Raw genomic sequence first — 27,456 nt, forward strand, 5'->3', positions numbered from 1 at the left:
CTCTCCTCTTGGATGCCACAATTTCATGGTCATTTTGCAAGTTTTGTCGTTTTTCCTGGACTTGTTTGCCTTCTCTGCGTTCCACATGTAAGTGAAACCATCCAATATTTACCCTCTGAAAGGAAATCTATTGTAGCACTATTACAATATTCAAGTATGAAAACAGCCTTAATGTCCCAAAACAGATGAATGGATCAAGAATATGTGTCACATGTACACAATGGAATACTACACAGCGATCAAAATAAAAAAATTCAGGCCATTTGCAACAACATGAATGGAGCTGGAAGGGATTACGCTAAACAAGAAAAGTTCTTGATTATTTTCCTGCGCATTTCCCTTTGTGAGTCTGGCTAACAGTGTTTCAATGTCACAGAGAATTAAAAATAAAATCTTGGAGAACCTGGCCTACAAGTCCTTACTTCTAGCTGCTACTGCTGATACAGCACACAATAACTGATGTTTAGGAAAATGATGTTGTCATTTTTAACAAGATAAATTATATTACACATTCCCTGCTTAATAGTATTAGATAGTATATAGTATTTTCAAGAAAGATTTCTACCAAAATAGTTATTTAAGTTTGGCATTACTGGTGATTTTAGACTCTAGTTCTCTGAGAAAAATCACTTGTTAATAATTATTTCATAACAAAACAGGACAGGTTAACATTTAAAAGGCAGGAAAAGAAATGTTCAGTTTAATTATAAGGTGCATAAATTATAAAGTACATAAATCTTGAGATAATCTAGTTCAAAACTTCAAGTTTTGAAGTAAATCTAAAAATAAGAGAAAGGTTGTCATCAATTTCAAAACTCATTATTTCTAAATAGTTGATTGAATATTAGTAAATAACAGGTATAGAAAGCAGCACATCCCTGGCATCAGAAAGAGAGAGGCAAGGAACAGATTACCTAGGGGCACTCTGGCGGCGCTAGCATCCGGGTTGATCCAGAAGGACAGCCAGGAGAGAACCACAATCAGCAGGGTGGGGGCATAGACGCCCATCATGTAAAACCCCACCTGTCTCCTCAGGGTGAAGATCACCTCCACGCATGTATAGTAGCCTTTCAGAAACAGACACATTAAAGGTGTGAAGTTCTTCCCCACATACAACTGCAGAAATCAATAATGCATCTCCTGTAAAGTATGTCACTTCTATCTGAAGCAATTTCACAAAGTAAACTCCCTGCAAAAAAGTTTTTCTTCAAATATCTATAATTGATGGTCTCTAAGAGGATGACATTATGGGACCTGCTTCATCTGACCTTTCACAACTTCATTATGACATTGAGAAATAGATCCCACATGCTGCTCCACTATGTCAGTGTCTCAGCTTTTAAGTCTTTGTTCAGAGAATTTGCAATGGACTTCAACTTTTCATTACCCACGGGTACTCTCAGAGCGAGTGATCTGAAGGAGTCATACAGAGAGCAATAAATCAAAGCAGAACAAGTATAAAAAGAAACATTCTATACTATGCATTGTCAGGAAAGTTTTCAGCCACACCTACTATTTCTTGCCTAGAAAGGACAGAAATTTACAAAAGCTCAGATGGATATTTAAACCTTACGCGGTAAAACAGTATTGGAAGTAAATATTAACAAGGATAAGAAATAAGTGTTTTAATCTAGGTGGATAAGATTGCAAACTGCCAATAGCTGACATTCCTCTCCGTTCTCTCCTACCCTCCACTCCTGGCCCTGAAATGTACTCTACTTCAGGGACAGACCCTTCATTTTCACAAGCTGAGACACTTGCAAAAATTGCCTTCCAACAAAATCCTAGAGCCGCCATGACATCAACTACTTTTCCAAATTAATCTACAAATTATGGGCAGTCTATAACAGGCTTTATTAATGTGAAAAATAAATTAAGTGACACAAATACTTTCCTATCACGGGAACAGAAGAGATATTTCTAGATATTTGAGATGATACTTTGTTAGCAATTTAAATACATTTCTTTAATGCTTAAAGCGCATAACTTAGATACAAATATAATTTATCCAATAAAAGTAAGGTTATAAAGCTATGCATCAGTGCTAAAAAGTTCAAATATTGATAACTTCAATTGTGTTCAGCTTAAACTGTACCGAATTACTTGAAAATGTTGAAATAAATGAATAAATGGTAAATAAGTAAAACAATCCTGGAAAAAAGGGTAAAAAGTGTTTTTATAATTTTTAGTTTAAAAGTAGCATTTATTTTCCCTCATTGGAAACACTATATGTATTGTTGATACTAGAATAACCTTCATATTTACTCATTATTAGTATTTCGGGCAGTGTTTGAACAAAATAGGGCTTCAACGAACACTGAATAAAAGAATGGCTATTCTCAATCTTTCTCAAATAAATTAGAAATCTGTTCTTTCTTCCAATGTGAATGATTATCATTATTACCTGAGTGAGTACAAAGATAGTGCTAATACACAAGAAAAACAAATAGTATATTTGATCTGACAAGTAAATTCTAATTATGCTAAATTTTCTATATAATATATACAAATGCAGTGTCTTCATAAAGTTTTCATTTCATTAAAACTAGGCAATTTATTTAAATCATGCATAGGATTTAAAACAACGCAAAAAATAAAACAATGAAAAATGTCCTTCCCTCTTCTCTTGCTCACCACTTACCTTAATTTCCTACTTCAACAAACAAGAACTTTGTGTTTCTAATAATTACATGCAAAAATTCCAATATATAATATTTCATGAATCTAATTTGCTGCAATTAAGGGGCTTACCATATTTCTTAAAATTAGTTCTGAAGTTGCTTGCTTTGCCATAGCATCACTAAGTTAATTTGACATTCACTTAGTGCATGTAAAATGGAGAACAATTTATATGTGGTTAGCATGTTTTTTCAGATTATAAATTATCACAAATATTATAGTGATTTATTATAAAGTTGCTCACTTTAAAGGGAATTCTTGTAGTCCATTACACCATGTGACAGCCTAAAAACCTTGAGTCTTATATTTTGAAGCCTTTTACCGCCATGTCCCTATATGCAGACCCCACTAGGGGAGTGTCACAAGACTTGGATGCATGCAGCAGTAAAATACATGCTTGGATATTATAGTGATTTACTCCATAAACTCTTACGAGTAACATTTCTTGATCTTTTCCTGGTACTGTTACATTTATGAGAAGCAGGTGGGCAGCTAATTGATATAAATGTTCATTGGCAAATTCAATTTAGCTTTCTATTCCCTGTGAAGTTTTTTTTAATTTATTTATTTATGCATACAAGAACTGGGGTACAGGCCAGCGGTGTAGGGGGTGAGAGGATTCGCCAGAGACAGAGTGGGGAACAGAACAGGCAGACTGAAATACACTGCTGAGGGGAGCAGCAGGCAAGGCGAGAGGTCTGCTGTGCCATGTGCGTTGCTCCGTGGCAGGGGATGGAACTCGTGCTACAATGGCTGCTGACAACTTCATAGATTGCGTCTTAACCCTTTGTGCCACCAGGGAGGACCCTATTTCCTGTGAAGCTTTATCTTAGTTTTATCTTCTTATTCACTCAGGTTTACAATTTAAGTATTTTTGTATACCTGCTTTCCCATATATTTTGCCCAGCTATAGCCCATTAGTTTATATGCACTATGCTCTCTATCTTCTACTATTTTACATTGTTAAGCATTTACTTTATTTTGAATATTTCAGATATATTTTAAAATGTCCAATAATGAAAACATGTTTTGCTTGTATTCATTTGTTGATTCTTCTGAATGCTGAAAAGCATGTTTGCTAAACATAGTAAGTATTAATAATTGTTAGCCAGTTTTTTGGTTGTTATTTTCTGAAATCTTCACTGAATACTTGGGTGGTCATAGTATTTAGAACTCTTAGTTGTTCCTTTGAAAAAATATTGGTAATTCTTTTAGTAGTGTATCTGCTTACTATCTCTCTTATACTAATATACTATGTGCTTTGTAATAGAAGAGACCATTTATATGCATGCTATATAATCTTCCAATTAATTTGAAGGTCAACAACAGATGCTTAAATTATTTCTCCAAGTTGCATAGTATTGCATTTACTGTAACATTATAAATATGAAATTATTCACTCTGCCCTTTATTTCAATATCAATAGGACTGTTTTAAATTATATTTGACCTCAATGATGTCATGATGACACCATTTTAGTTCAAACATCTAATCTCTCTAAATACTGTACCATTACACTATACATTCTTATTCAGCATCTGCTTTAACTAAATGAATTCCTGAATCTTTGTTATGCTTTACTTCCTGACACAGGATTACAGTTTTGTGATAATTCATAAGCTGACCTGATGATTAGTGTTAGTGTAATGATGAAAATTTAATCATCTTTTTGCTTACATTGCTAAGTGAAATAACACTGTGTTGATTCTAAAGCCCTCAAAAACCCAGAGCTACCAGTGGAGGTGCAAAGGTTGACTATTAACCATATTATTAAAGTATTGAGCAGTGAGTACTGACTGTATTTTCATTTCTGCAAAATACTTGATGTAATTTGACTAATGAAACCAATTATGTGCATTTATAATGGTCGGTTCTATAACTTAGGTCAAAAATATTATACAAGGAATATTTGCTGATGACCATTTTTTCTCATATTCATTTCTTCCTACACAGCATAAAGCTTAACACTTTTTAATATTGAGGATATGGGTCAACCACATCTAAAAACTATCCAAAAAGCAACACACAAGTATATACAGATTATACTGTCTCTATTCTCATTGGTTCCAAGTGGAATTTTGCTGGAAGTAGAATTTCTTGACAATATTCAAGAAAACCACTGCTTGGCAAAGTTCGTGTTACCAAAAGACAAAAGTGAAAATTTTATTTTACCCAGAGTTACACAGAGAAAAGCAAAACTATCTAGTAATTTAAAAAAATTACAAGAACGTTGGCAAATGTAAACTTATGAAATATTTACATACATGAATGTAAAGATAAAAAAATGCTTACTAGTTTTGTTGCAGTCTGCATTTAGCATATATTAATATTAAAATGAAACTTTAAAATAGGACAGTTTTGTTTATTTTAAAGAATATTACTTACCAGTGCCTTTATAGTATTTTGTACAGTTACCATATTCAATATCCTCCTTTTTAATATCAAACTGAGGCAAGGCAATTTTTTCTAACTGAACAGGATCCCCTGACTGCCAGATAAATCTTAAATCATCAGTTGTGTAACCAACTACAAACAAAATAAACAAATAAAAATGTTAGTTTGAAATATAATTACTAATGCCTTTAAAATTTTAATAACCCAAATATATAATGTAGAAAGTATAAGGAAATAGGGTCTCCTTATATGAATTGTTAAAAACATAAAGAGGTAAAATCTATGGCCACTAATGAAATTAGTAAAACAAAAATTACAGATCATTGGCTTCCAGAAAGAACAAGTTAAAATAGTCAGCATACTGCAAGTAGTTAAAATCGTATGGTGTCATGTACAGTAGTTCATTCTGCTATATCAGAATTCTGAACTGTCATCATTGAGAAAATAATAGTTTTCTAATGTGTGCATTTACACTCATGCAATACACTATCTGAAAATTATTAAGGAAATTCATGAACCAAAAGTCATTTAATTGAAGAAATAACTATAAATTTCTCTAAAGGAACTTCATAACTAATAAAAATCCCTCAAATGGACATCATTGCAAAATCCTGAAACACCCATGTTGGGCTTCAGTAAAATGGCTACAATTCCAGAATTCTATGGGGTTGTAAGCATGGAGTAGTCTATCATGGAACTCTAAAGTGCACGTATATTTTAAAGCAGTACTGAAGTGTATTTGGTAGTAGAATTAAATGTAAATGCATGGTTGGGATTACTCCCACATGTCTACAATATATACACAACATGTATACTTATAAGCTTACTGCCACAAAATTTCATGTTGTAATTAAAAGCAATAAATATCATTCACATTTAGGATCCAGTTTTAGTAAATTAAAATTAAAAAAGCAAATAACTACTACGTAACTTTAAACTGTAACATTTCACAGACATATGTAAGACATTTGAAAGGTTTATTATTCTTTACTCTGCAGAAGTAAGTCACAGTATATAGGTATGTAGGTTAATGATTCCTTATCTCAGTGACAATATTTCAGGTTTTATTTCCAACTTTTATTTTTTAAATATAAATATGGTAGTAAATTAAGTAACATGTTTTATAATCATTTCTAGTGTATATCTAGACTGAAAAATTATGATTATAGAAATATAGAAATGTTATTATATGAAAAATACATTTTATACATCATTAGATAATGAATGCACAGTAGGATTTAGAGACCATTTTTCAATGTCTTTGAAATTTTCTGCTATGAAAATGTAGTTTTAACATCAGAAAAGTTTTATAAGTTAGGACATTTCTCTTATTCCTTGCCTGTATTATAAATTCAAATGTGGTTGACAAGTGGAATAACTTAGACATATACACCTACATGAATTGAACTGAAATTAGGAACTAGTACAAAAAAAGGATTCATCTATACTACAAATTAATATAACAGAAGAACTATAATTTACCTAAATCATATATTCTAATGGTTACTTTTAATCAAATAGCTAATGTTAAAAATGTTATCTAAGATATTAGACAAATGTATGCCTGTATATTTGAAGCATTTTTATTCACTTAAGTCACTTAGGGGCACATTTACATACAGCTCTCCAGTTGCATCTTGCAACGTTGTGTGTCCATTGGAAACAAGGTCAAGTCCAAAGGGCATGAAAGAGTAATAGATAACCTGAAAGTAGAGACAAGAGTCTTAGAAATCACTGAATACATTTATCTGTGTTCTACAGATTTTGAAAGGAAAATATAAATGTACAAATGTTGAAGCAAAGAGTACCTCATGCTGACAAGGACATCTCCATCCCGAAAAATAAACAGAAGAATATTTTCCTGGGTTACATCATGAAAATTGGCACTTTTTTCATTTGCAAAAAATAAGTCAGGTTTCCATAGACACTTGTACATTGTAGGATCCACGGTCAATGCATCTGAGCCCCGAAAATCACTAGGAAGTTTCAGTCTGGGATCATTCCATTTCTGTCTCAGGAAGATGTTAACCCTGTAGTCCTGGAAAAGATGTGTGTAGAGGTATGATTTTTGTCATTTTTAAGAATATATTCAGCACTAGAATAAAGAGGGTTTCAATGATCATCAGCAGATATTTTTGTTCTTCTAATATCAACCAGGACCACAGCAGATCAGTCTCTAAGTTAGAGCTCCATCAACAGTAATGCACGCATACACAAGATCCTTGTGGTTATCCATTTACTTTCTAAGGCTATTTCTACTTTACCAATAATTGCCTTATATTTATAGAAACACCAATTGTAACAGTTGGTCAGGTACTGTTATCAAAAAGCCTGAGAACTGGTAAAATATTACCATTACTCTTCCCAGAAAAGTAGAATACAATTTAGTTTGAAAAGATTAAGAGATAAAATAGGTAAGAAGCAAAGGAGAAATATTTCTATTTGTCCCTTACTAAGTAGCAAACTACAAAAATAATATATAGTTACATATATATGTGTGTATGTATAACACACATATTTTTAAAATAATATCTATTCTTAAAATGGAAAAAGAAAAGTTATCCAAGTTATCCTTGGCTATTCATATCTGTGAATGATTATGAGTTTGCGATAATTCAATTTTAGAGCGAACTGAATGAGTCAATCCAATGAGATTTGGACTATGCAAAACAGATAAAAGTAGATGAAAATTTATAAATGCTATGTTTAACTATAGTTCATTTTATTTTATTTTTTTAAGGATTTACTCATTTATTTATACAAGCACTGGGTACAGTCAGAAGCGCGGGAGGGTGAGAGAATTCACCAGAGCCAGAGCGGGGAACAGAACAGGCAGACAGACGAAGTACACTGCTGAGGGGAGCAGCGGGCGGCAGGAGAGGTCTGGGCGCCATGTGGGACCCTCACCCGGTGGCCAGGGATCGAACCGGCGCTGCAGAGGCTGTGGGCAGCTTCGCAACCCAGCGCTCAACCGCTGCACCGCTGGGGAGGCTCTATAGTTCATTTTAAACTACAGTAAAAAATGTCTGAAATATGCCCTTTAGCAAATTTTGCATTTTACCTATTTCTAAAAATTATTTTAAACTTTGTAAAAATTAAATTATATCAAAACAGATTTTAAGAAATACATGAAGTTGAGGACATATTTAATATCTTAATACATTATGTATTTGCCAGTGAAATGAGGTTCTCAATTGGGATTTTATTACATTCAGTCAAACTCAGCATTGAGCTCAGGTCTTTTGATTTTCATTTTCTATAGTGAATTCAGAAGATGCACAAAAGTGCTCAGATTATATTGGTATTCAACATCTTTATTTTCAATAATTAAAAATTCACAAAACACTGTAGCCTTTCACAAGATCAAACTGAATTAGACCACAAACTTCAAATTAAAATCCAAATAAATAAAAAGAAAGACCTTTAGTAAAGGTGTTTACTAAAGACCTTTCTCATTTTTAATATAAATGTACTATAATATAACATAAATGCACATGCTATATAGATGTATAAAATTAAAATAATGCTTAAGGAATAAGCACTGACACTAGAAAAACTTGGGGGGATTTATTTTCTCTATCATGTGATTTTGTTTGTATATACAGACTCTTCATAGTAATTGGAGAAAGGAAAGGCATATAGTAACAATATGCATTTACTGAAGTATGGATGGTGCATTAAGATGAAATCTATCTACATCTTACAGCTTCCCTAAATTTGATGTTTATTAAAAACTTCAACATATAATAGAACTGATTCTTTAAAATCATATACAGATGGTTTTAGCATGTAAAAGTGAAAAAAATTAAAGGTTATATAAGTTGACCTTGAACATATTCTGGACCAGTGGAAAAAGCAGATAACATTTTTTACATCAAATGAACATGATTCAAAGAGAGAGTAAAAGGAATACTATAACCCCAGAAAAATGAAGGGCTGAATTACACGGTTACATGAACTTTTTCAACATATATGTCTATCTTAAAATTAACAACCAGATCAATAAAGTGATTATTTCATATCTGACTGTGATTATGACAATTTTGACACGTCCAAATAAAAGGCCATCTTCTTCAAATGATGAGGCCCCAGCCAATTGTGTGCCAAAACATTGCTTCTTTGCAAAAGTTTTCATCTATTCCATTCAATCATGCATGACCCTCTGTTTATGAAGGAATTCACCTTAAGATCAATCACTTTCAAATAAAACATTATGCTACCTTACTTAAAGCACAGAGTTGAGATCCACGTGACATTACTTGGAGCACAGGACCCAATTTCAAATTATTGTCTAAAAGTCTTCCTTGAAATGATCTGCCCAAATCATCAGTATTTTAAAATTATATACACTAAAAACTATTCCATTCCCTTCTGTCTATACTGTGTATTATCATAGTAAATCATCAAAAACTACATCTTTAAACTGCTTCTTTTAAAATACACATTCATAATATTATGATAAAATACTGTGTGCTTACCTTGTCATCAAAAATCAATGTGAAAAATAACCAGGTAAGATTGCCAATCTATCTTTATAAGCTTGTTATTAAAACCTTGGCTCCTTCTTTTGGGAATGACCATTACATTGAAATACGCAAGATGAATTCTTTATGTATTTAATTTTTTTCATTTACTTACACATATATTACCACAATATTATTATATAGCTCTTTACTATGTTCTAGATCTATTTAATCTAAGTATGTTACAAAAATACATCTATTCCTCAAAGTTTATTCTATGAAAATGCTCTTTCTATGATTTAATATGCTCTTTATTACTGGATAGTAACATTTAAGTGCCCCATCATGCTTTCTATCTGGCAGGTAGGAATGAATCTTGGTATGACTATCATTGCATGGCTGTTGTACATTTAGTCCCACTTCAATTATTTCTTTATATTTTTTGTTATGTTAGTAAAAATCATACAAATTTTGGAGATCAGACTAAAAGGTTATTATTTTCCCTTTAAATATCATGCTAAAACATTCTCTAACAAGTCCACCTAAGGAATGTATAATTGCCTACAAAAATATAACTTTGCCTGAGTTGCCATTTTCTATTAATTCTCAAGCTCTATAAAATTGGGTAATTTAGAAAAGACTAATAAATTACAAATTATTTTCTTATCTGGTAGAGATGCAAATGATTCCTGTCAGGTAGAAAGATATTCCCAAAGATTATGCCTTCACAGCCTTGTGGAACACTGACAAGTTTGTATTTAATTTAGCAATCTAATTCCAGCATTCTTTCTTTCACTTCAGTTTCCTGAATTCTCCATTGAATCAGCTTTACTATCTGGCTGGCTGCAATAATGAGTAAAATAAATCACTGACATGTCCTCACTCTATGCATGTTTTTAACTTTTCAAAAATTGTACTTTGTCCTAAAGCATTAAACAGGATTGCCATATGATCTCACAGTTTCACTGCTAGGAATGGACCCCAAAGAATCAAAAAAAAAGAAACTACTACAGATATTTGCAGACCCATATTCACAGCAGCATAATTCACAATAGCCAAAAGATGGAAACAATCCATGTGTCCATCAACAGAAGAAAGAATAACCAGATGTGGTATTTTCAAGTACACGATGTGGAATATTAGTCAGCTATGAAAAAGAATGAAATTCTGATATATGTTATAATATAAATGAATCTTGGAAACATTACATAAAATAATCAAGGCTGAGGAAGAATTTGTTCAATTACTACTTGGAATAAGAAAATGCAAGCAAAAAATAACCCTGGGGAAGATAAGTATCTAAACAGCTGGATTACATAAAGTGCCCAACATATTTATATTAAATACAGAACTGAAGAAATGTTTTTTGGGACACATTGACAGTTAGGACATTTGCCTAGCATTATTCATTGAATTAACTTAGATTTTTTTTTTAAATAAGTTGATAAAAATGACAAATTACAGGAAGAAAAAAATAAAACATGGACATTTCCCATCCTATCTATTGCTTAATACAATACTCTCATGATGCTTAATTACCAATAATTCTGAATAAAATACCTAGAAGGAAAGAAGATAAAGAGGAAAATATTCATGATAAATTATTCTTCATTTTAAGGTAGATACAAAAAAGTGACTTCAGCAAAGAGACAAAGATAGCATATTTTAACTACTAAAAACAGATTTTCCTTCAAATCTTTGTCTTAGTATTTCATTATGAAAGAGTTTCAAAGATGTTTCTCTATTAGTTATGTAGCTACTTATTATGATGATTCAAGTCAAGTCACAGCAAGCCTCTATATCTTTTAAGAATGTTTTAAAACTTTACAATTTAAATTAATAGTTTGAATTCAACAGTCATTATCAGATAAAAGCTCATTAGTAAGTATGCTTTGTTTAATGTTTTATGAGCATTTCTAAGTAATTGCTAGTTATTGGCATTTCAAATGCTCTATATTAAGATAGCTATCTTTGAAACCTATTTATTTTCATTTTCAATTATTCAATCACAATAATTATAGCTCTATCGTTTATTTTGCAATGAACAAATTCCCATCAGAAACAGACTTCTTTTATCAGTGGGAAATTACTTAATTGTTTTTAAAGAACATGGTGACAAATTCTATTCATTGTTCATTCCAAATAGCACACTATTAGTCATTATCTGGAAAATGAATGTTCGCCAAAATTTTCAGTACCAATTAACATCCAAATTAAACTATTTCTTCAAGGCAATAAAACATTTCACAACAATACATTAAAACTGGTTAAGTTTCATTAATGATATTTTAATATTAAAAACTGTTTATTTATATTTGACATTGTTGTTAGGATAGTTCTTCTAGTGACTTGTCATTTGTACCTCATTCCCAATATGCAAAATGTAACTCATTTGATAAAAAAGAATAGCATTGAAGGTAATAAGGGAGATCAGCTCTCATAGCATCTGGCAGCAGTGTAATTAAAGTTCTGTCAACAGAGCTATTATAAGTCTGTTTTAAAAGGATTTGAAATCAGCATTAGTGAAGTTAGAAGTTTCATGTAAGAACTGCTAGTTAATAACATGCCAATAAAAATTCTTAGTTTGCATTTTAGCTATTTTTCTCAGTTAGTCTTTTTTTCTAAGTTTTTAGTTAAATATTGTTTAATAACACCTTATTAAAGCTTTTCTAAGCCTATGCCAATATTCCATTTTTATTAGGGTGCCTGCTAGGGGGTGCAGTGGTACTACATTAATCTATAAAATCCCTAAGATTAGCAGTCTGCTGGACTGGACATATAGAAAGTGCCCAATACACTTCTATTAAATATAACAGTGAAGAAATGACTCCTGGGACATTTGATAGGGTTAGGATATTTGCTTAGCATTATTCATGCCATTAACTTAAATTTATCCTAATCAATTGATTAAAAATGACAAATTATGAGAAGTAGAAAATAAAACCTGGACATTTCTCATCCTATCCATTGCTTAATACAATACTCTATGATGCTTCATCACCAATGCTTCTGAATAAAATAATCTAGAAGGAAAAAGGTAAAGAGAAAAGTATTCATGCTAAATGATTCATTTTAAGATAGATTCAAAAAAGTGATTTTAACAAAGCAGAGATATAGATAGTATATACTAAAAGCAGCTTCTTTTTTAAATAATGTCCTTATTATGCTTAAATTTGGTGAGAATTTTTAGCTATCACTAAATAAAAAACAACTAATTATTCTGGTATTTCCAAATACATACAAGGGTATACATAGAATCAGACAATCTTCCAGTAGAATTTGGGAAAAAGCTATATGTAATCAGATAATCCTTCAATAGATTATAAACACATACATCATTTCCTATTGCTGTTGCCACAAAATTACCAAAAACTCAGTGGCTTAACAGACCATCAATTATTATCTCACAGTTTTGAAATTGAGAACATCAAAATTGGTTTCACTGGGCTGAAGACCTGGTCTGCAGGCTTCCTCCTTCTGGGGGCTCTGAGGAGCTGTGGAAACCACGAGCATTCCTTGGCTGGTGGCTTCTTCCTTCCATCATCCAACTTCATTGCAATGCTGCCAACTCTATCCTCTTCCCTCCCTTTCAAAGGACCCTTGTGATGATCTAGGGCCCAGGATAAACATCCCCATCTCTAGATCCTTAATTCCATAACACACATGGTCTCTTTTACTTTATGAAACAATAGAATTACAGGCTTCAGATATTAGGGCACGGATATCTTTGGGGGATCATAATTTATCCTACCACAGGGCACAAACCCTAAAGATGAATAATATGAGGGCAAAAAATGAATATAAAACCATTTTAAGGTTTGTTTAAGATGTAAAACACTAGAGCATGTATGTCTAGTGTTACTTGTTCTATAATAAATTAAATCATGTTCTGAAGTATACAACAAAAGCAACAAATACAAAGATAGGAAAGTAAAATAAGGTTTAAGGGAAGGATTTAAATCTATGAAGGGAGATATACAAAATTGTTTTTAAAACAACAAAGGTTAGCAATTGTTAAGAACTAGGACTAAACACCTTGAGCTGACCCCAAATGTGTTATTTTTTTCTCGACAGGAACAATTTTGTTGCTGAGTTGAAGACTATTATTAAACAAGAAATCAAAAATGCAGAAAGGCAAAGAATGTCAGGCAGGATCATGAATTGTAGTGCAATAATATTTCAATAAATTACAAAGCATGCCTAAACCAAGGAAAGTAAATGGATTGTATTAACAGGCTTTTATTTCTCTAAAGGAACTCTTAGGTGTTCTGATGAGGCAAAGGGCCTCTGCTCAGATTATTACAGTAAACCATGATATCAAATGTTTCCATCACAAATGCAATAGTTCACATTTTCAATTAAGAAAATCCCAGTGCTCTAAGTTGAAGGTAAGTCCGGAATGGAAAAAACAACAAGTATTATAAGCATAACTGTATAGCAGATGCTGTCTAGACTCTAACAAACCACTCTTCTTATTGGTTTGCATGTCTCATTTTAGTTGTAAAAAGCAGCAGCATCTAAACTGATAAAATTAGAAGTGACTGCTCTAGCAACTTCAAATTAGGATGATTCAATTTACTTGATAATTTTGGTGATGCTACTATTAATGTCAGTAAATACCACTTATAGTATTAAAATGATACCCTCCCAAAAATGTAAGGAAGCAGAAAGCAAATGAACACACAGATTTGAGAAATAGGAATTAGAAAGCTATAAAATGAGACCATAAAACAAGCTGAAGGAACATATAACTGTGGAGGTGTGGAAGGGCTTAAGGAATATTTATATGGCTGTAATTTTTCCTCTACCACATAATTATGGTTTGCAAATAAATGTGAGATTACTTTTAGGTTAGTCAGAAATATTTAGCATCTGAATTAAAAATCAGACATGAATAAGCAGGAAAGAATGTTTTTCAAATAGAGTTGGTTAAAACTCCCTAAGAACAACAATGTTAAAATCTATCACCTTGATTGCGCCTTTGTTTGATAATCAACTTTATACACTCAAGAGTGGGTTGCCCTCTCTCCGCAGAAGTTGCCCTACATCTGTCTGCCACCTGACTTGCAGCTATTTATAGTACATCCTCCCCCAAGCTCTGTGTTCTGCCTTGTGCTTTCTGGAATAAGTAACTGCCGGTAGAGGAAGAAAGGTTTGACTGAGGAGTAAAGTACAAGACAGTATTGAAGCTTCTCCAATTTTAGGACTTCTTTTTTTCAGCTGGTCTTTGTCAGAGAAAGTTTCTAGGGGATTATCAGTAAATAAAACACTGCTGTACAAAGGAGCTACTAATAAACATATAAATGTTTTGGATTCTTTAGGGTGAGATTCTACTGTGAAATGTTATATTAATTTGTATATGCATGGTAATCAGTCACCATCAGTCAGAGCTGTTATGCCAGGAGATATACTGTTGCTTTATTTTTGTAATTTTTCACTCTTTTAGATAACACCTCAAATATACCATAAGCCCAAGTTTGAGTGATGCCACAACATACTGTCCATGGCTATGTTTCTATGAACATGTATTCCAGCTTCTAGACAATTCTAATACTCTCTGCTTTGCCAGCTCCCCACTTCTAGTTTTATTTTTTAAGAAACAACCTCTCTGGCTATTATCAAAAAGAGAAGAGATAACAAATGTTGGCAAGGATGTGGAAAAAAGTGAAGCCTTGCCAGCTATTGTTGGGAATGTAAATTGGTGTAACTGCTATGAAAAACAGTATGAGAAAGTTTTCTGAGGAAATTAAAATAGAATGGCCATATGATCCAGCAATCTTACTTTTGGGTATTTATCTCCAAGGGATACCTATACTCCATGTTCACTGAAAAATTATTTACAGTAGCTAAGGAAAAGAAAGAACCAAAGTGTCTGTCAATGAATGAAGGGTTTGGGAAATCAACGGATTTCTATTTAGCCTTAAAAAAAAAAGACAATCTTGTCATCTGCAACAACGTGGATGAAACTGAAGGGCATTTTAATGCATAAAATAAACCAGATAGAAAAAGACAAATACTTCATGGTATCATTTATATGTGAATTCTTAAAAAAAAACAAAACAATACGTGGAAACTGAGTAGAAAAATAGCTGTCAGGGACTTGGGAAGTAGGGTAAATTAAAAAAGGTTGGTAAAAGGGTACAAACTTTCAGTTATAATAAATTTTGTGGATCTAATTTATAAAATGGTGGCTATGCTGCTAACAGTATATTGTATAATTGAAACTTGTTAAGAGAGTAGTACTTAAATGTTCTCAAAAATAAAACAAGTAAAGAAGGTAAAGAAGCGAGATGATGGTGGAAGTGGCAGTTAATTTTACTAGGAGGATTTTTTTCACAATATGTATGTACATCAAATTATCATATACACTTTAAATATCTTATAATTTTATTTCTCAATTATACCTCAGTAAAACTGAAAAAATTAAAGTACATCTATGCCAGGTGATTGGAAGAAATGAAAAAAGAAATAGCCCCTATTAATGTGACTCCCATCCACAATTGTATATTCTTCTAATTTCTCTCCTGAGTTATCACTATCATTTCTGAACAGTGTTTGTAACAGGTATTTAAGCAGTTTTGTCTAGATCATTGATTTTCTTTAGATGAGTTCTTAAAGTTATCTATAAATCTTAATAGCTTGTGCCTTTCCTAACTATTAAGCAATAAGGTATTAGGGCATGTGTTTTTGAAAAAAAAAAAAAAAAACTAAACCAATCTATAAAATATGACAAACTCAATTGACACATCTATAAAACTTTTTATAGGGATTATGAAAGAAACATTGCTGAAAGCAAAAATAATAATAAGGATTAAGAAGAATATTTAAGTCTATTTGATGAGTTTGGTTCTGATTCTGAATATTTAGGTTGTGTTTGCACAACACAAAGTGAAAGACAGATTGGTTTTTATCCAGCTTAATTTAATAAAATAAATAGCAAATATAAATAATTTGGTTTCCCTGGATAAAGTCTCTAAAATTTTCAAAATTACTACTTGACTTTAACTCACTTTGTCAGATAAATAGCAGATTTCAGTCTCTTAATCAATATTAACTAATGTAAGAAATTATATGTTCACTATTTGTTGAGTGCATATTCTGTATTTCATAGAAAATGAAGTAGAATACATTATTCCTGAAGTAAGAAAATTACAGTACATCAGAAAACTAAAGGAATCTCACAAAAATAGCTGAATTTCAGTAAAGTTACAAGATTTAAAAAACTAATGAAGGAGATGAAAGACCTGGATTGAAAAGAGGGTATAAAGTGAGTCAGCCTAGTTATAAAAGGCTCTGAACAGAACACAAGAGATTAAGATCAGAAATAAATAGTAGGGCAGAGAACCCAGGATGAGAACTGGTTGATTCTGTTCCCAGAAATACTTTGGGCTAGCTACTGTGATGAATCTGTGCAGGAGAACCATAGGAGATATGTTAGAAAATATGAAATATTTTACTATGATTCTCAAACATTCTACAAGAGTTCTCCCTTTTCTAACACCTCTTTCTCCCGGGTATCTTCAAATAGATAGAATCAATACTGATGGGACCTAAAAAAGTGTAGGTAATCGGTATTTGGAAGACACCCAATACTCTCTGGAGAACAGATACATTAATGATACCTACCCAGCTATGACACATTGCAGCTTTATGCAAATAAGAAAAAAAATATCCTTGCTTAGCTGCCCCAAAAGAGAAGATGTTTCCAACAGGTTGTAACATCTTGACAGTGTAGTTTTAGGATTAGTTACAGTGGTATCATGAAAGATAAAACAGGGTACAGAGATGAGAATAGGGACCAAATAAATCTCCCTTAATGTTTCTCTTACTTTGGCAAATTGAAATGATTTCTTGATTAGATGAACCCCATTCTCAATGTTTTCTGCACTTGTCTGTTAATTGATACATGGAGGTATATACCTTATTTCAGAGCTGTGGTCACCAAGGATGTGAGCCAGGGTCACTGGAAGTGTATTTTGAACTTGATTCCCAAATCCTCTTTTTAATAATTCTCTAAACATGTATATATCTACACACTGTCTACGAAACTCAATTATTCAGGGGTTAAATACATGCTTCTATAAACAATAAACAGATGGTAACATTTTCATCACAATTGATCTAAAAATCGGTGTCATCAACTTAACACACTTTACAACTGCCTTTATAACAGACTATCTTGCTACAGGAATAAATAAATATGTAAATCATTTTTTCTCTAGTCTGAGATAGTCTCTAAAAAGTTATATTGTGCTCTTTGTATTACAAAGTATATCAAAAGAATTGAAAAATCTGGGACCTTCTTTCTCCCATAGGAAGTATTACTTTAGCATGTGTTTTTTTTTTTTTTAAAGAGCACATTTTCTAATCAACTAATATTCTAAAACACCAAAAAGAAAGAAGTCTTTATTGAATATATTTTGAGGAGCTAACAGGCAACACCATCACTCAGGAAATCCCCACTGAAACTCTGTACATGTATTTATCCCTGATATGCAGTTCATCCTGGGGAGCAGCCATGGCCTATACCGCTTGCTTTTCTGTTAAAGATAAGAGCCTGCCTGTCACCCCCTCCTACTCTTCATTAGTCTTTTTCCTCATTATATAATCTTTTCAAGGAACTCCCCTGCTGTCTTTATGAAAATCAATTTTCTTCTTTGCTTTCTTACAATTCTCTATCCCTAAGATCACAAAATCAGCACAATGGAGAAAAAAAAAAAGATTCTTGTCAAAAAATGGAAAAAAAACCTGTGAACACTTTAATGTTTTTGAATTCCATACATATCACCATATTAGAGAAAAAAAAATTGTTCCAGAATATAAATTGCATTAGTCCTTTTTCCAAGTGATATCCCACTAGTTGCTGAGAATGATTTTATTAATTCTTCCAAGTTTTTAAGTTTTAATGAAGTATTATTAGAATTTAATTTGATTTGCTAAATTACATAGATATTGAAATCACTGATTTCGTGAAATCTTGAAATTTGTATATTTTCTACTAGGAGAAAACATGCACTTTTTTCCTCAAAGTTTTTCCTTACTTTTTAATTATAATGTTAATTTTACTAACCTCTAGTTAATATTTTGATAATTAAAAATATTAATTGTAATCTTACCATTGTTGTCTCTTGAATGGATCCAAAACTGTTGATAAAAATGTTGACTACTACATCAACAGGAATGCCTATGAATAAAACATTAAAGATATATTTAGTAGTTGTAAAAAACTTGGTCAGACTTTTCATATTTTTATGACTTATGCATTTGAATTTTATGTTTTTTCCAATCCACATGGGATGTAAAATTATAAAAGTGTGGTCTCAATATAACAGGTTCACAAGTGATATTAACTTACTTTTCTAAATAGGGATCATAATGCAAATAAAAATGAGTTAAAATATATATAAATATATAAATATTATTTATTCAAAAATAATTATGTCTTAAATTTAGATAATCTGAGAAAACCCTTGTCTAAAAATTTTAAATTAAATTGATATTTTTATCTTAACAAAATAAAAATTTTTCTTAAAACATAGTAAAATATGGTCTAATTTTTTACATTTTTATAATTATATAAAATACCTATTTTAATTTGTAAAGCAGTATTCAATACATTTTGCTTATAATTACCACATTTTGATTTTTGATTCATGAAAATGCTAAGTTAATCAGACCTATAACAGAGCCATTATAAATATTTTTGCCTGACCTTTTGGGGTAATTTGAAGGTTCATAGAGTGAGACTAAGGTATAATATTCCAAATTTCTTTCTTTCTTTCTCTTTATTTTTTTTTCTTTTTGTGGGCTGCCGGTGGGGCTAACAAAGGGAAAATGTGAACTTAGCCTTTTAGCCACAAAACCACTGACTGATGAAAAACAGGTGGTGAATCAATATATGGTAGACACGTGACGACCCAGACCAGGGCTGCTGTTGAAAGTAACTGAATAGGTTCTGGTAATGAATAAACCCCCCTGTTTTTACAACATAGTTGTATAACTTCAGTGACTAGAAGCAGCTGCAGACTTGGTTTTTGTCTGTAAAGAGAAAAAACATCAAGCTTTATAATATTAATCTGATCTACATTAATACCTGTCCATAACTAGCAAAAGGGTTACAGTTTTGCAGAGGAGATTTATTTCCCCTATGACTTTTCCAACTTATCAAGAGGACAACATAAAGGGAAAGAAAAAACAAAAAAGCACAACTATATAATCTTCTCATGACTTTTATTGCAAGTATTGTTCTTTTATTGCAAGTATGGTATTATTTTGTTGGGTTAAAATCAATTTATGCTGTAGAAGACATAGTCTCTTTTATTCACAAAGTTAACATGTTTTTAAAAAACTATATGGGCATCTTTTTTAGCAAAAGAGTAGCGGGTAGTTTTGTTACCAATGTGAAATGCTAACAAAAAGTAAAACAAAACTAAACATCCACCAGAACCATTGACTTTCCCTAAATGAGTGTATGGGCATTTTCTTACAAATTATAATTTACAATATGTAAACCAGGTCTGCATCCAGAACCTAAATTTTAAATCACTAAGATTAAGAAAGCTATAGTTACAGAGATGTGTCTGTTGATTCACAATATACCTTTTTTTGGTAATATTTTAAACCAGGGACCACATAATTCTGCTAGAATTTATATTTGCCTTGACTATTTTTGGCATTAAATTGCTCTGACTCTAAGCACAATACAAGATAGTTACATGTCTATCTGAACTCTTGCTTTGAATAGTACAAATAAATGAATGCATACAGATAAAATTAATTTTTAAAATGCAGAGACTGTAGTATCTCTTAGAGAAGAACTAACCTTTGAAATTTGGTCTTATTCTGGGATCATAACTGACCAATAACCTATTCAATATATTACTGGTTGAGTTGGCAGGTACTCGGGCAAGGTCCTCTGCTGACTGCTGGCTAAAGAGGAAAAAAAAAAAAGACAAACTTCAATAAGTATTTAAAAATAGGAAGAAAGAAAATGGGTCATTTTCAGTTGAGAAAAACTGCTTTTTTGAGACAAGTGCATAACAAAACATGGCTCTACCAACCAGGAGGGAATAAAAAGTAGTACACATTGTCAGAAGTTCAAGAGAGTTGTCATTGAAAATAAGAAAAAAAAAATTAGCACTCAATTTTACCAGATGCATAAAACATTTTATTTCATTTAAATAAAATTAAGCAGGAATTTCACTTGTCTATCATAATCTAGACAAGCATGTAGAGAGTGAAAACGATTTAACAGCAAAATAAATCAGCAAAAAATAGTTTTTGAATAATATATAACATTAATCTTCCGCCTAAGTACAGAAAGTATGTGAATACTGTAGGATGATTTAACTAAGGATGATAGACTAAGTATTCATAACATTACACTGATATTTATAAAACAATATTGTCCAAGAATACACAATGAATGTTCTCCTTATTAAGTGAAATATTATCCCAGGGAGGAAATGATAAAAGAATTTTCTCTATTACAATATCAACTAAATAAGGAAGATACTCTTCAGTTATAAGATGTAACTATCTCTTTCATATAGATAAACATATATCCATTTATATAAGTATATAACATATATTAATTAATTCAAAAAATATATTTAAAAGTATATATATATATTCTTGATTCAAAACTGGGAATCACACAATCCTACTAGAATTAATATTTTGTTTTGAATATTTTTAATATTAAATTGTTCTGAATACCTATTTATAATTTATCTACCTATATTTGTTGTCGTTATTGTTGTTGAATCTTGACCAAATTGGTAGTTGTTTAAGATCACTTAAAAAAGATGCATTTCCTTGGAAATACATGAAAATTTTTTTAATTTATATATCTATATATAGAGAGAGCACATCATTGTTCATTTTTGTACATGTATGCTTGTTTGCTTTCTCCTTACAAATGAAAAATGTTTTGTTACTTATTTGTTTCATTTAATTTGTTTTACTACCCATGATCTTCCTACATAATCATATTCCCAAGCTTAAAAAAGTCCAGGCCAATCACAAGGAAAGGAAACAAAAATTAGAACTATACATGGAGCATCCAACACTGTGGTAAAAGTGCCAATTTCGTAAATCATAGTAATTTATGTGAATCACTCTTATATTAATGGACTAGGCTTTGTTTTGAAATCTCAACTCTTACCTGTCGGGAAATTCTGTTTCAAGTTAATTATATAATCTGCTGAGAAGAGACAACAACTACTTTTGGATTTGACAAAAAAGAGAAATCTAAAAATACTATGAATTGATACAAATACTACTTTCAAGTTGATGTCTGATATTAAAAAAATGAGAATATCAATTAAATATCATAAATGTGTTAGGAGAATATATAGATTTTTAAAATTGCTTCTTATGGCCTTAGTGGCTCTAATATCACAGTTGACTGGTAATGAGATTTTTCAAAGCCTTGCAGGTGAAATTGTAACCTCGGTAGAATCAATTGTTATCCCTTATCAAAAGACAGAAGAGTCTAAAGAGAATGAGGTTATGTGGGGAAATTGTATATTAGGATGCAAATTAGTGTTCAAACCCATATGCACATTTTCTCATTCACAGGAGGGAAATAGAATTGATTGATTACAAAATACACTTGTATTGGATCAATTAAGTGCTGTTATTATTGTGACTCTTAATTTAAAATCCTTTACAAGTACATTCCTTCTAAGCAATAAAATGACCAGACAACTTAAGACAATTAGCACTAAATTTCGTAGTCGAGAACATTCCAGCCTGATTTTTTCCTTCTTCCAGCTGTGTAAGGTGACTGAATGTGACAGTCTACAATATGACTTCTTGGCATGCAGGGAGAGGCTTTCTCTTAACTCCTCTAATCTGCGTAGAAGAAAGATCTTAAACAAGCAATTCTATTGTTAAAAATCCCCTCCCTGAGAGTTTCCTTGACCAGAGAAGAGGGGAACTTTCTCAGAAATGGACCTCACACCCCAACAAACTTGTCACAAATGATCACCTCCCACTTTTTCTTCTAAGGACCTACCGATCTTCCCTTAAAATCACTGATTCTCCCATTACTGGTCTCTGTTATTCTTCTCCTTCCCCTGTTAAGATAGTATGAGTGTATATAAGATCTTAAATATCACTCTTTTGAATACTGTTTTCTATTTCTGCTTTGACCTCGCCCCATGCATGTCAAATTAAACATTAATAAACTTACATAATTTTCTCCTATTAATACCTATTGCCAATTTATTTCATAGATCAGTTATTAAGTATAAGGCAAAAAAACTCCCTTAATGTCAAACTCATTTTCTACATAAATGCATGACTTCCAGAATGCTCAAAACAATTTATATATAGCATATTTTCCTATGTCTGTGTTTACTACATGCAATCTTATAATTTGGAATTTGAGTACTATTATTTATACAAAATAAGGAGTAAGAAGAATGAAATGGCTTTAATTAGGTCACACACTTAATGCCTGTTTCATTAAGTCTTCATACTCTAAATCTCAGTCCAATATTTTATCCATCTGAATATGCCATTTTCTCGCATTTCAACAAATCAATCAATAATTCTGATATATTATAAAACAGGATTTATTTCATGGAAATATGATATTAATTTAAGAAAACAATTACTGTACACAGTGATCAAATGACTGCAGAAAAATAATGTTTTATATCAAAAATCTTTTTTACAACTAGTTCTCTATTGTTCACATGCCTAACCTTAAACCAATGTCATGACTAATAAGTAAGTCATGCAAGGAATGTATCAGGCTGTATGGCTTAATGATGTAATGTTTTCCAGTGCTAAAGGAAAAATCCAGAACTTTCTTTCCAAAGGGGAGGATCAGTTTTCCATCAACTGTTGAAAGTTCTTATTTCACATAACTCTTTAGTGACCACACTGCACAGTTCCATTTTAAAATGTGTGTAAAAGAGAAATGTCTAAACCAGGATGCTGAGTCCAAAGAAAATGGTTTTGTTTTTCTACAGAGTTATAAATGCAGCAATGATGGTCAAAGATCTTCTCAGACTTGAATGTAGTGTTGTATTGGGAGCGCAAGCAATATATGAGTATGTGAGCTACAGAGTTTGCTGGACATGAACAGAAGAAGCACACAGCAGCAAGGAAATGCAAGGTGTGTGAAATGTGTAGGTTGTATTATTTCTCCCATTTACCGTAGCACAGTGATTTTTAACATTTTTTTAGGTTACAGATACCACTGAGAATGTAAAAAAAGCTATGTTCTTCCCTAAAAAAGGGAAGGCGGAGAATTCCTGGAGCTTTGGACCTCGGGTTAAGAACCCTCCTTCATGAATCAAATGATATTCTCCTCCTCTAAAGGGAGATAAGAAGGGGGGAAAAAAGAGTGAGTAAGTACCGTGTAGTGACAGAAAGTTAAAAAAAAAAAAAAAGCGGGGATGTGTCAAAGGGACACAGGTACCAACTGTGAGAGTTTCCAGTGCTGAATTCCAGAATAATTTGAACAAAAAATAAAGTGAAAGTGGGTTAAAATCCAAAGTATAAAGTCATACTGCACTGTAATCTAAAGTGTAAAATAAAAATCCATGGGTTCAGACATCTGGATATATAAATAGATGATTGATTGCATAAATATATATGTGACAGACAATAGACAAATCTTCCACACAAAACTGCAAGTAATTAGTTTAGAGTCTCTGTTCTCAATCGATGCAGCATAATTCACCATTCCTAGTGTGAGCTAGGACAGTGAATTCATTCTAAATAGCACAGTAGGGAAAGAGTAAAAAAAGCAATTTTCATAGTGGGAAGCCTGACAATGATCACCTCAGCCAGGTAGTTAACATTAACCTCTATAGTGATAAATCATGTTGCTTCTATATTGCTTTAGTATAATATGATGAGAAAAGCATTTTTATACCTGTGGTCTTTCTCCCCCAAATATACAGCCTCAGTCTATTCATGAAAAGGAGTATCAGACAGACCCCAATGGAGTGCACTTGAAAAGTACCTGACCTGCACCCCTCAACACGTACAATCATGAAAAGCAGAAGTATGAGAAATCATCACAGTGAAGAGGAGCCTAAGGAGACACAACAACTCTGGGTAATGTACCATGTTGATTACGCTCTTGTAACAGAGAAAGAACATTAAGTAAAAGCAAAGGAAACTTTAATAAAGTAGGGACTTCAATTAATAATAATGTATCAATATTAAATCTTTAATTATAAAAATATGTACCATATTAGATGTTAATAATAGAGGAAACTAGGTGCAGATTATTGGGAACGTTGTAGTTTTTTGGCAACTTTTCAATAAACCTACAACTTCTAAAATAAAACATTTATTTGAGGAAAAAATTGAGGCCCAAAGACTGTAATAGTTATATGGATGGGAAATAAAAAATATGAACAGATATTGTATATAGATATATCATCAGGGAAATGTAAATTAAAATAAATGAGATACTACTGCAGACCTATTTGAAGGGCCAAAATGCAGAAAACTGACACCATAAATGCCAAGACGATTTGGAATAAAAGGAACATTCATTTGTTGTTGATGAGAATTCAAAATGGCACAGTCACTTGAGAAAACAGTTTGGTGATTCCTTACCAAATGAAACACATTCTTATTATATAATCCAGCAATTGTGCTTCTGGATTTTTAGCCAAAAGAAACAATGTTTATAGTAGCTTTATTCATAACTGCCAAATACTGGAAGCAACCAAGTTGTCCTTCAGTAGATGAATGGATAAATAAATTGAGGTACATCTAGACAATGGAGTGTTGCTCATTGCTAAAAACAAATAAGCTGCCAAGCCATGAAAAATCATGGAGAAAACTGAAATGCATATTTGTGAGTGCAAGAAGCCAATCTGAAAAGTCTATATACTATACAGTTCCAACTAAATGACCTTCTGGGAAAGGCAAAACTATGGAGACAGAAACAATAAGACCAGTGGTTGCCAGGGATTAGAGGTGGAGGGAAGAGATTAATAGTTGGAGCACAAAGAAATATTAGGGCAGTAAAAATAATCTGTGTGATATGATAATGATGGATACATATCATTTTTCATTTGTCTAACTAAATCTGTAGTGCTCAAAATCAGGAAGAATCCTAAAGCAAATTATGGATTTTTGATGAATAAGATGTTTCACTGTAGACCTATCAGTTGTATCAAGTGTACCACATGGTGGGGAGTGTTGATAATGAGAAAGATTGTGCCATTGTGGAGGTTGAGAATATACGGGTAATCTCTGTTCCTTTCCCTTAGAATTTTGAGAATCTAAAACTTCTCTAAAAATTTTTAGTAATACAAAAAGAAGAAAAAAGAGGACTAGAAAGAAGCCGAAAGATTCAGAAGAAAGATTCTTCTATTTAAAAGTCCACAACCTTACCAGAGGCAAACTCATATAAAAGATCATAATAAATGATCGTACAGAACTATCATCTTGATCATATGCTTGGGTTTACGAAAAACACAGCTCTACAAGTCTACACATGTCAGTTTACAATAAGATCAGTGTTCCATTTTCATCTATATGGAAGAATCTTTAGTTCAAGAGATAATCCAACAGATAGAGATAAAGTACAAATATCTCCCACTAATTATTAATCTAGATAATTGTAAAGTAATTATAGTGTACTCTTGTTTTGTATTTGCCTAACTATGACTTATTATTACCTCTCTTGACAGCTGTTGTATTTATTTTCCATTCTGTTTTCACAGATTAATCTGTGAAAATAAGGTTTATGAATACAAGTGACTGATACTTTTATGTGATTAGTTGAGTTTAATTAGTTTATATTTATTTGAAAAGATGTGTTTATGGGTGTACATGAATGTGTGTGGTCAAGTTTGCTTTGTTATAATGGGCCAAGAAACATAATTAAGAATAATGTTCCACATTTATTTATCTCTTCAACTGAGCTTTTGGAACCCTTGGAAACATTTTCAAATTTTGTCTATCTTTAATTATGCAATTACATCACCCATGGCTCAAAGAAAAATATTTTTCAGAAAGTGGAAACATCTCTTTGAAGAAATCTAGGATTTAAACACCAAGAATTTTCAAAACAGATCAAGTTATGGTCTCTTTTCACTTGGTATCACATGCAAGATTATTTATTCTATAAATACTGTAAATTTTTTCTATTTATATGGTGTATTTCTCAAATAGTGTAAAACATTATATATCTCTCTACTTCTAATGGGCTTACTAATTTATTAAAATCTCATAACATTAGGAATTAAACTGAAACCTCAATCCAAGCAAAATGATTAGTGTGCAATTACTTTCCATACTATGTAGAAATAATATTATACACTGCCCTAGAGAATAAGAATCCACAGCAACCACTCTTCTACCAATTGCAACTGCAATAGTACTTACCTTTTCCCAATTCTCCATTCATAGCAAAAATGTTTCCCTTCTGACATAACAGAAATAACAATACGATAAACTACACAATTACATATAATAAAATTGAGCAAAGTGTGGGCATAATTGAAGAAGCACTTGTCTAAGAGTTAAGAGACTTGTGTTCTAGCCCCAAAGAGACCCACATGGCCAAGTCATGTACCTCTTTCAGCCTTAATATACTCACCTTTAAATGAAAGGTTTATGTGGGGTGATGCCAAAGATCCCACTCAGTCGATAATTGGTTCTATAAGTAGTGGGTGCCTGGAGCTACATCCCTGGGATGGCAAGTTTAGAACAGAGGCTGGCAGTTAAGACTCTAAGCTGGGTCTCTTCTGGAGTAGCCTTCAGCTAAGGAAGGAGTTTTGCCCTGGAGGCAAGCCATGTCCAAAGACTTTGATATGGTGATACTAAAGTACAGGCATCCCTTTCTGATAATTGTGACAACACTAAAGTGCCATGCAGTCTCAGCATGTTACAGCAATGGCTGCACCAGCTGCAACAGCATTGTTCCAAGTTT

The 27,456-nt window shown here is 32.0% G+C and overlaps 1 protein-coding gene across 3 annotated transcripts in view; it reads right to left on the bottom strand.

Annotated features, from left to right (window-relative positions):
* The window catches only part of GLRB (glycine receptor beta), a gene marked incomplete at both ends in the record, with an annotated part of 59,454 nt that overhangs the window by 11,724 nt on the left and 20,274 nt on the right, over positions 1-27,456 (bottom strand). The window contains 6 exons of one of the 3 annotated variants that reach the window (XM_084244747.1): positions 915-1,067; positions 5,065-5,205; positions 6,694-6,776; positions 6,882-7,111; positions 18,653-18,720; positions 20,359-20,465. In XM_084244747.1, the coding sequence (XP_084100873.1) occupies positions 915-1,067; positions 5,065-5,205; positions 6,694-6,776; positions 6,882-7,111; positions 18,653-18,720; positions 20,359-20,465 (782 nt within the window). The remainder of the gene's footprint in view (positions 1-914; positions 1,068-5,064; positions 5,206-6,693; positions 6,777-6,881; positions 7,112-18,652; positions 18,721-20,358; positions 20,466-27,456) is intronic. The other 2 variants (XM_084244748.1, XM_084244749.1) reach the window with 2 other exon arrangements.

The sequence above is a fragment of the Talpa europaea genome, assembly GCF_964194135.1.
Source record: "Talpa europaea genome assembly, chromosome: 10".
Classification (NCBI taxonomy): domain Eukaryota; kingdom Metazoa; phylum Chordata; class Mammalia; order Eulipotyphla; family Talpidae; genus Talpa; species Talpa europaea.